Genomic DNA, 10,508 nt, shown 5'->3' with positions numbered 1-10,508 from the left:
CATGTCTGTGCTCAGTGATATCATGTTTCTACTTCAAACAGGCCGTGTGGGAGTATTTACCTCACACAAACAGCAAGTGCTACAAACCGAGGCTGGGTCCTCTGGAGAGGTGTGATTAGGCAGTTCCCAGCATGCTATACTGAGAGTCCAGATAACACAGGAGCTCAGAGAGAGAGAGAGAGAGAGAGAGAGAGAGAGAGAGAGAGAGAGAGAGAATAGCAGGAACACACACACACACACACACACACACACACACACACACACACACCACACCCACACCAGGTTATGTGCTGAGAGAGGTCTTGGAACAGTTACGGGGTTCTCCCTTTTACACTTTACTATTTTATATGTATGAGCATTTTGTCTTCATGTATGTACATGCAACACATGTGCTTGGTGCCTCCAGACATCAGAAGAGTCATCAGAACCCATGCTGGAGTCACAGATGCTTGTGATCCTCCATGCGGGGGCTGGGACTCGAACTGGGTCCCTCTGTAACCACTGAGACCTCTCTCCAGCCCTGATTTTCAGGGTTGAGATGTATTCTTTCTTTTCCCTTAAATGTGGTAACTCAATACAGTCTGGTGACATAAGGCATTATTTTTAATTTTCTGGAAAATCAAAGACGCAGCGAGTAAGGGATGCACAGGCTTACTACGGGAAACAATTACCAGGGAAGGTTGGGGGTTCTCTGGGTTACAGAACGAGCCCTTGGGGCTCAGAACATTCACATTCTCTGTAATCCCTGCTGTGCCTTCAAGAGGAAGACGGAAGCCACAAGAAATGAGTCAGCTAACAGTCTTAGGCATCCAGGAAGTGTTTAAAAGGGAGTTTGCAGACCTAGACAAGCGGGCTTATTTTCATATTTGGAGAACATTTCGATTGAAACATTCAAGGGTGTAAAGGCTTGGAGATGTGAGAATCTGTACAGCCATACTGCATGTCCAATGCCTCACCCAGGAGGATGACTATGTATTATAAACATTCTGAAAATAAGCAGGCTTTTCCATATACAAAGTGAAGCCAGCCAGGTCTCCCGGAGCCTTGCAGAAAAGTGGTATTTCACTCTCTTTATGGCAAAGGTCAGAAGGGAGAAGAACAGACTTTCAGAACTAATTCGTCTTAGACAGAGAAGGATCCACGCTGACCTCCGTGTAGACGAGGGGCTCCTGGGCTTCTCAGGCTGAATTCTGGCTATGACTGGATAAGCACCTACCTAAGAACTTCTGTATCCACACAGAGGCCACGGTGATACTGAGTTTTACGTGGTGTCTAACCTGATGTGCATTAGTCAGCAAGTGTCCAGCCCAAAGCGGGAGCTGAATGGGGCAGCCCAGCCTGGAGGCTGACCCTGAGGAGCAAGGAGCCAGCTGCCTGCACTCTGCCGCTGATTTGTAAGTGCCCATGGAAGCTAAGTCTACTCTCGGGAGAGTTAAGGAGTGGGTATTCTGGAATGGGGAGACAGTCAACTCTCAAGCAGGGAAAATAACAGAGTTATGAGAATCCTGTGTATCAAGGTGCATGGAATGTTCAGGAACAAGTAGGCTCCTTACAAACCACAAATTAGCAATTATGAGCTGGTGTGGTGGCACACACCTGTAAATCCAACCTCGTGTGGTAGCAGAATTGTGAGTCTGGGGCCAGCCTGGGCTGTAGCAACTCACACCCTTGTGACACAGGACACGAGGCCTGATGCCTGTATTGGCAATACGGGTCAGCAGCCTAGTGTCCACAGATGTAACCCCCTCCGGATAGGCTCCCATTAGGTCACATGGTTCAACCCACACTGGTGAAGAGCCAAGCCAAAGCTAGTGTACCAACAAGGAACACAGCAGTCTGACTTCAGGGAGGCACGACAGAGATTCTTCGTTCTTGTATCTATGTAAATCTGCAATCTGCTTGCTTCAAAGTCCTGAACGCTACAGAGGTGGAGGAGATCAGCCTTTGGGGTGAGGAAGATGCTGTACTTTAAGGCAGGTGCATCCAATCTTTCTCTCAGTGACACGCACTCTCTGTTATTCAGGCTTCTCATCTCCACCAGCTGTTGCACTTCACCTCATAGGAAAGTCAGGAAGAAAATGTAAGGGATTGTCTTGTCTTTGCTCCTACACACAGAGATAACTTTCCATCCCTCAGAGCTTAGAGGGCAGACCACAGAAATAAGGGTTCAGCTATTCCACACCTCCTTTCATTTCTACTCCCCCTTTCCTCCCTGTTATAGTAGAGACACTGCAGTCAAGTTCTGAGCAGAGGACTGTATTTCTGATGTTCTTCCCCATGGACATATTTCGTTTTGTCTGTGGTGACCATGCTATGACAGGGTTATTCATAATGACCCAAAGGTGAGAAGCTTCAAGGAAAATGGGTGGCAAACAGAGAGGGGTAAGGACCCAGGAAGACTGTGGCATGGATGTCACTGAATGACACATCTGGTCACTTAATGCCCAGCTTTGCTAATTATAGACCTGCCTGCAAAGCATTTCTGAACTCAGAAGTTCTTGCTGTACACAGCTAAAATTCCACCAGTGTGAGTGATCACAGGGGCGTCCGGGGATTTCAGTCTGCAGCCCTGGTGAGAGCTCTTGACCACAGATGTGCACTACACCTGTCTTTAGACTGGGCGAAGAGGCCTGAGCATAAAGATCCATCAAGCACAAGAATCAATTTCCTCTATTCCGGCATCGTGACTGCCAGAAGTGGAAGCTGTGTGTCCCACCAGAGTCCCAGAGTAAAGTGAGGGTCACAGGGTAAGGCCATGTTCCTGCTCAGCTCCTGGGCTCAGCAGCCCTGACTAAACAAGAAGACAGGGTGCATAGGGAGCTGGGCCAGAGGGATGACGTCAGACACACTGGCTCTCTCCTGATAGCACAGAACCCTGCCTCATGATGGGAAAGGAAAACACACAGCACGGGGGCTGGAAGTCCAGGAGTTCCCAGAAGCACAGAACAGACATTAATATTTAGCCGAGTGGTCATTGCACAGTGTGCTTGAGTCACCGGCCTTTCCTCACCTGGTGCTTTCCCATTCTTGGTCATCCTTGTCTTTCTTTTCCTTCCCATCTCCAGTGTGTGGGTGTTTCTGCACAATCCGAATCCCAGCGACTTTCACTGAAACACAAATAGAGGTAGGGGTGACCATGGTGGAAATGCATCTGCCTGCGGATCAGGTGGAGTGCTGCTGTTATTGACTGGACTCCAAGAACAGGGACAATCATCACGGTGGGAGGGTAGTGTGATGGAGAGGAGACTGGACACATGGAACCCTCAGCGCCCTCTTATATCTTAGGAGCTCCCCAAGGCTCCAGTGTTCCTTCTGATCACCTCTCAAGTGCTTTCTGAAATGGGCAGTGTAAGCAGAACACAGGCCACGTGACGGAGTGGCTACTGGGTCAGACACTGCATGTTATATGGACAGGACACAGGCCACGTCAACCCTGTCTGGTCTGGATGCAGTGATGTCCCGCAGCTGCCCAGGAAGTCCTAAGAGTCTGCCTGCCTCCCTAGCACCAATGACAACATCAGCTTCGCCAGCTTTTTAAATGTGTGCCAGCAATCTGAACTCACGTCCTCAGGCTTTCAAAGCAAGTCCTGGATTGAAATGTCGGTTTTCCCAGCCCCGGATGGGTTCTTTAAGAGTCTGCTACTGGGCCTGTCTAAGAGCCTAGCCAGGGCCTGCAAAGCCATTTAGAGCAATCCCTCCCAAACTGGGCTATGGATGCTGCTGTTGGTGGGTTATATACCCGTTTAGACTGTCTAATACAACCTGACTTATGTGTGGCCATTGCTGTGACTGCCTTCATCACCCCATGCAGAAGATCTGTACCCATGAACAGTCTTCCTGTCCATCGCTCCTTGGCTCCTAGTAAATGTCAGTTAGACTTTCCTATTCTGGACATCTAGGGTGTAGAAGAAATCACAAAACATACAAAATTTGGTCACTGGCTCTTTTCCATATTTTCAAGGTTCACCTGTGTTACCCCATGTACTAGGGCTTTATTCCTTCTTAATGCCAAATATGCTCTTCTGTAGGGACATACCATGTTTTGATTTAGCCAGTCATCAGGTAGTGGGCATTTAGGCTGTTAGCAGATTGGGCTGTTATGAGTACTGGAGCTCTGGGTACCATTTATATCCTTGTCGGTGTCTGTGTGTTCATTTCCTCGGGTCTGTATATAGGAATGGGATAGCTGGGCCCCACAGGAACTCTGTATACCCCACTGAGTAATCAGCAGGTGTGCACCACACGAGGCCTCCAATGTCTACACATGCGCCCACACTTGTTACTTCTAACTGTGGCCATGCCAGTCGGGTGTGAAGTGGGATCTCTTTGTGATCTGATTGTTACTGACTCAGTGGCTGACGTGATTATTTTATAAGGAGGGGGGGTTAGATGTGGAGATTCTAGAATGGAAGGCATGAGAGTGTGGGAAACACCAGGTAGGCAGAACCAAGTGTGTGAGTGTGGCAGCCAGAGGTGAACCCTGGGTCTTTTCATTTCTCCACCTGCTTTTCTGAGGCAGGTGAGTTCTGAGAATCAGCCTATCTTCCCCTCCTAGAAGTGGGATTACAGATACGAACTAGTTCTGATGTGGAGCCAGGAATCTGAACTCAGATCCCTGGGCTTTCAGAGCAAGCACAGTACCAACTTGGCCAACTCCCCAGCCCAAAATGGGTCCAAGAAAGAGCATCCGCCATGCCAGCGTGCATCAAGAAGCTTTTTGGTGGGATGGAGCTTGAAGTCGTCCAAATGTATCTGACGGCAAATCCCCCCAATAATCCTGGGGTTCATCGTTTAGTAGCAGTGTTCCACAACATGGCTTACAAGTGCTGGCTCTACACTCGTACAGCCTTACACATTGGTATGAAGCTGAATTTCTTTGATAAGCTGATCTGTCTAAAGACCCTATAGAAGGCCTGGCCTCACCTGAGTTGAGTGAGTACTGTGGTAGTGAACCGAGGAGTCTTGTGGGCTTAGAGTTTAAATTATCTTGGCTGCAATCAGTCATTAACAGCCATTGACTTTCAACCTCTGTATATAACCTAATGTTCTCAAGACCTGGATAACTCTCTAAGAATGTATCCCTAAGCAAACCGAGAGCCTCTACCAGACCTAAAGCTAAGACTGCAGTAACGTCCAAAGCCTACAGGAAAGATTTCCCACCTGTACAGCCACCTACCTGATGTTCCCTACAAGGCATCCGTCCACTGTACTGACTTATGGCTTTCTTCTGTGGCTACAAAAGCTTGTCACCTCTTTCACAGGGGTTAAAGCAGTCACCTACTTCTATGTTCCTGAGACAGTTTGCCAACCTGGCCAGGGATAAACTGTTTTCTTGTTTCTTTTAAACTAGATTTTCCATCACCAGTAGTTGACACACACAGCTTCACAGTGAACTTCCTAAATAAGGACAGTGGTGTGGTATTCTGTTGCACCCACGGAGCCCTTCCCTTCCTCTCGAGGTTAGCTATCTACACTTCTATCACAACACAGCCTGTATTCCAAGGAGCGGCGTAGTCAACTTGTTTCTGGTGTTCCTCGTTCGGATGGATCCTGCTGGGTCACAAGGATAGGCAAGTTTAGAGTGGACAGGGAGGAGCAGGTGAAGGTCTTCTCGGGCTCACATCTGATTTCCCTGGGAAACATGGAAAGACAAGGACACTGGCTTCTCCTGATCAGCAGGCAAAAGAGCGGTCCCCGGAAGGCAGAAGAATGGACCAGTAGATCAAAGGTCTGTGCTTGAACAGTATACCTGCCAGTCTACGGTGGAAACTAAAACCTCAGTGTCTCACCCTTTAATATGGGAACATCAAGCCACTTTGAAAAACAACAACAACAACAACAACAACAACAACAACAACAACAAAACAACAAAAGATCCTCCTTAACAATGCTCTCAGAAATCTGCCTTTTATTTCAACGGTTGATTTTTAATAACTTTACTTCTCTTTAAAGAGCTTAGCTTTGTCTCCACATTCTTGAACCTTATTTGCTGGGGACTCACTCTTGCCTTGTTTCTAACTGAGACTTTGTTTCAGGCACACCTGTCCAGCTATTCAGTCACCTGAGGTCCTGTGCGTCTATTCTTGTTGTCTGCCTCTGTCTGCTGATCCTGCTCCTGGACTGGATGGCTGTGGGTCATGTGCTGTCTTCCCTGAACTTATTAGGATCCTATGGGGCCCTGGTGCAGACGACAGCTCTGTGAAGAGGAAGGAACTCTTTTCGTTCAGGTTCTGTCATCCTGCAGACAGATTTCGTAGCCTGGAAGGCCCACAGATGTGATGGTTTGAATGTGACATGTCCCACAGGGCTGTGTTTGGAGCCCTCCAGTTGGTGGCTCTGCTTAACAAGGCAGTAGACCTTTGAGATGTGGCACTGAGGACTTTAGGCTTGAATATAAGCAGTTCAGGGGGCAGGGGTGGCGTTGAAGGTTATCACTCAGTCCTGTTATGCTCCAGTCCTGGGCACTGACTGCTGAGAATGAGAAGCCTTCACTACACCCCCCAGTCACCATGTGTAACACTTCTTTGGCTTCAAGAGACTGAGACTGTGAGCCAAAGTTAATCTTTCCTTCTTTGTGTTGCTTCTGGCAGACATTTTATCATAGACTAGAAAGGCAATGGACATACCATATAATGCATACTTCAACTTAACCTCCACTAAGATCATCCTGTATTTACAAAGTCTCCGACTTTTACTCCCATTTGGAGCCTGGCCTAATGGAGTTCAGCTTTTTGCTGTCTCACTGTGAGGCTGGACGAGCCTCTTCCCCACAGGGTTTGACCTCTAAGCATCCAGCTTTATGCTGGGGGCTGGTGTCCTACACCTATGCTCGGGTCTGGTCTCTTCTGCCCGACCCACTAAGGCCCAAGTCTCATGTCTCATTTCAGATGCCTCTTCGTTGTGGATTCCTTAGGAATTCCTCTCATTTTGAGTTCAGATAGAAAAAAAACAAAAGAAAACAAAAGCAAAAACAAAAAACTAAAGAGCACCAAAGAACCATCATTTGTAGGCAAAGTTTTAATCTAAGGCTTCCAGCCCCACTTGAAATACTTAGATTAAAACTCTATGGTATGTTAAGATGCTTTTCTATCTGAGAATAATGGATTGTTTTCACAAAACGAAGAGTCTAGACCTGCCCCCTAAGCAGGTTTTAGAATATAGTATATTCTATAAACCTCCTCCTTCCTGCCCATGCCCACCAGAGAATGATGAAAGTTGCTGTTGTATCACGACATACATACAGTGAGGTATTAATCGGCACAGCCTGAACACTGTAACGGAATTTGGAATAAATGCATACGGTGAAGTATCACTAAGCCACGGACTGAAGAGTGTGATGGAATTTTGGCATCAAAGCCTCTGAAGAGATAAATTAGAATTGAAGATGATCCCGACACAATGGAAATTTGTGTACCGGGATGCACATTCATGGAGAAAAGGTCTCGGGAGGCCATTTGCCAGATCTGAGGTGTGAGCAGGAAGGGAGGGAGAGAGAAAGCAGGCTCAGGAGTAACCAGGGCTGTCAACACCTTGATCGTGGACTTCTAGCCCCCAGGACCATGAGAAAGAAATGAGTATTGTGGGAGCCGCCCAACTGTGGCTTTCTGTTACAGGAGTGCTGGCAAAAAGAAGGTCTTTGGAACGTTTCAAACATGACTGTTCACAGATACAATATACTCCACAAACCGCCTGCAAGTGAAATGGACTAGTCCAGGAAGACAAAGAGAGCTGGTAGTGATGTCAAGGTGACACCCGAAACAACCTCGTCTCTGGAGGCGCCCCTGGAATAGCCTGTCCACTCCCTACAGAAGCACTTGGTGCCAGAGCCCAGTCACCTAGTGCCAGCACTTACATTCGATTCAGTTTCTAGAAACAATGAACTTCATTAAAGCATCTCAGTATGCTTGTGATTAATGCAGCGATAAAAGTGGCAATGCTGACAATAACTCAAGGCAGGGGCAGATCCGGTTTAGCTGGCAGGAATGTGAAAAACGTATGACAGCATGTTACAGTGGTTCTATCAGCTGATCTAGAATTCTGTTTGAAAAACTAGAAATTTGTAGAGTCGTTTTCAAATCTAGTTTTGTTTTATTTTTTTTTTTGTTGTTTTTTTTTTTAAGACCCTAGAAAAGGAAAATTCAAGTTTTGGGGGGGTGGTTATTACTGAGACAAAAGATTCACATTTGGAGAGTGGCAGATTCCTTCTAGCCTGAGTGTATTGCTGAGGTTAAGTCCTGGATTCTGGGCCTTGGGGTTCAAACCTCAGCTCTGCACACATTTGTGTGTATGAATGTATAGGCACTCCTGACATTCTCTGTGCCTCAGGGCCCTCTATCTGTGAAGAAAGAATGTCAAGTTCCTCCCTCTCAGAGACACCGAGGAGAACTGAATGAGGCCCCGAGAGAGTCTAGCACACAAGATGTGCTCCACTCTACCAAGCAGGTACTGAAGATGAGAATTCAGGGCTCAGAAAGATCTCGTGTGCTCAAATCCTTTGTGCTCAAACATCTCACTGTGGAGGTAACAGTATTCATGGGAAGGAGACCACTATGGTACTGACATGATTGCCAGTCAGTCATTGAACCTTTATCAGGACACCAGCACTAGGGAAGGACTTCTCCAGGGACTCCTAGATCCTGGGCAGTTTGGCCACCTCTGCTCTTCTTTGAACTGCCATGATGATCTAGGCACCAACCTCACCTCACCATCACCACACGACAGAGTCTGAGACACATAGTCCCTGGGGGACACCGCCTGCAAGAGGCACAGCTGGACCAGACAGATCTAGATGCTCTACATCATTAGTCACTGGGAATCCTTCCAAGTACAGCATAGACAGGCTATGGACAGGTCCTGATCATTACATCACCTATAGGAGGGGAGAAAGTTAGAAATAAAAAGTGAGCTGTAGAATGCCTTCCTACCCCAGGGGAGAGGGGGTATACAAAGCTTTTTTTTTTTTGTCAGACTGGCCCTGGAAGCAAATGAAGGGGGGCAGTGTCTACCTGCTATCCATGGATCAAGCTCCTCTCAGCTGTTACAGTGTGGAGCAGAGGGGAGGGAGTTACTGGTGGCTATTGCTAAGGCTCAGCAAATGGCTGGAAAAACCTGGAGCTGGATGGTGGAGTGGGGAAAGTTCTTCCAGGATCCTGCCAGCCCTGGGCATAGCACCTGATGGGGACTGGGGGATGCTGTTAATGATGCACACTGATGTCTCTCAAGCCTGACTGCAGATCCTAAAGCATGCCATGCAAGGGCAGCTGCCTTTGTTCTTACTAGAGAAGAGCTGTTGACATAGTATGGAATAGTAGGCTAATCCATCCTTAAGAGATGAATGGTTCTGACGGTTGTTTTGGTGGAGAGAACACAAGAAAACAACCTGTATGTTGCGGATTAGATTAAACACAGGCAGCGTACTGCAGAGGCACATATGCCGGGGGAGGTGTTATTAGAACTCCCCTGGGATATGTGAGACAGGAGCATGAAACAGGAGGAAACAGGAAATGCTGTCTACCTTAGTTAGGAAGGGTGACTCTACTAGGGAGAGACAGACATCACCAGGCAAGGGGTACGAAGTGTCTGGGACTCCATGCTGCTCCTTGTTGGGGGTTCAACAGGAGAAAAGGAAACTTTGGATCCTCTAGCTCATATGCTGTACCTCACAGGGTTGTTTTTACAAAATAGAATAATCCCTGTGTAAATGAAAAGATATCTGATGTATGGATGGGAGACAGCCACCAACCCACATCAGGACACAGAGGACATCTGCTGAAAAGGACACGCACAGGTTCCAGGAAGGGGAAGCAGCCAGAGACGTCTAAGGAGCAGAAGCAGAGCCTATTACCAGAAACTAGTCACCAGAGCACCTTCTGCCCCTTGGCATGCTGGGAGTGAAAGCAGAGGGCTCTTGCTCCCTTCAACCTGTGATCAATGGCTGGCTCACTGGTTGAGCATGGGAGCTAGCTTACCATGTACATGACTGGAAGTTTGCTACCATGAAAGGCAGATTCACTTTCCATTCCTACCAATAGAACACTCTGGATAATAAAAAAAAAAAAAAAAAAAAAAAACTTCCGCTAGAAAGTACCTCAGGGTCAATTACCACCCACGGGCTTTAATGCATCCTGAAGCTATGTCTGAATGATTAATGAATGATTAATGTAATGGAGTTGAATTATCTGTGTTGCTGAAAATAGCAAGTGGTCTATTTCCCACTGTACTCGACATACGCAGTCATACGTTTATGTTTTCATTTGTCTTGGTTCTGTGGGGGAGCCACAACTTTTGGGGGAAACACAGGAAACCAGCAACACTCGATGGGATCCTATTATGAGATTTATGAGACTTGACTTACAGTTTTGGCTCCCCTGGGAAATGGGTGTATGTGGTCAGAGCTATACGCTTGAAGCATGTATTTAACAAGCTCTTCTGTATCCAGGTCACATGGGGACTGGCGGGGATGAGTGACCATGTGTAGTGTGTGCTGCTGCACTGACCTGAAAGCTGCT

At 47.3% G+C, this 10,508-nt stretch overlaps 1 protein-coding gene across 1 annotated transcript in view; it reads right to left on the bottom strand.

The window, feature by feature from the left end:
• Dap (death-associated protein) overlaps positions 1-10,508 on the bottom strand; it is a 52,561-nt gene that overhangs the window by 38,561 nt on the left and 3,492 nt on the right. Inside the window, exon 2 of the mRNA NM_022526.2 lies at positions 3,011-3,107. Within this exon, the coding sequence (NP_071971.1) occupies positions 3,011-3,107 (97 nt within the window). The remainder of the gene's footprint in view (positions 1-3,010; positions 3,108-10,508) is intronic.

The sequence above is a fragment of the Rattus norvegicus genome, chromosome 2 (genome assembly GCF_036323735.1).
Source record: "Rattus norvegicus strain BN/NHsdMcwi chromosome 2, GRCr8, whole genome shotgun sequence".
In the NCBI taxonomy this organism is placed as follows: Eukaryota; Metazoa; Chordata; class Mammalia; order Rodentia; family Muridae; genus Rattus; species Rattus norvegicus.
This window is presented reverse-complemented; position numbering and strand designations above follow the sequence as displayed.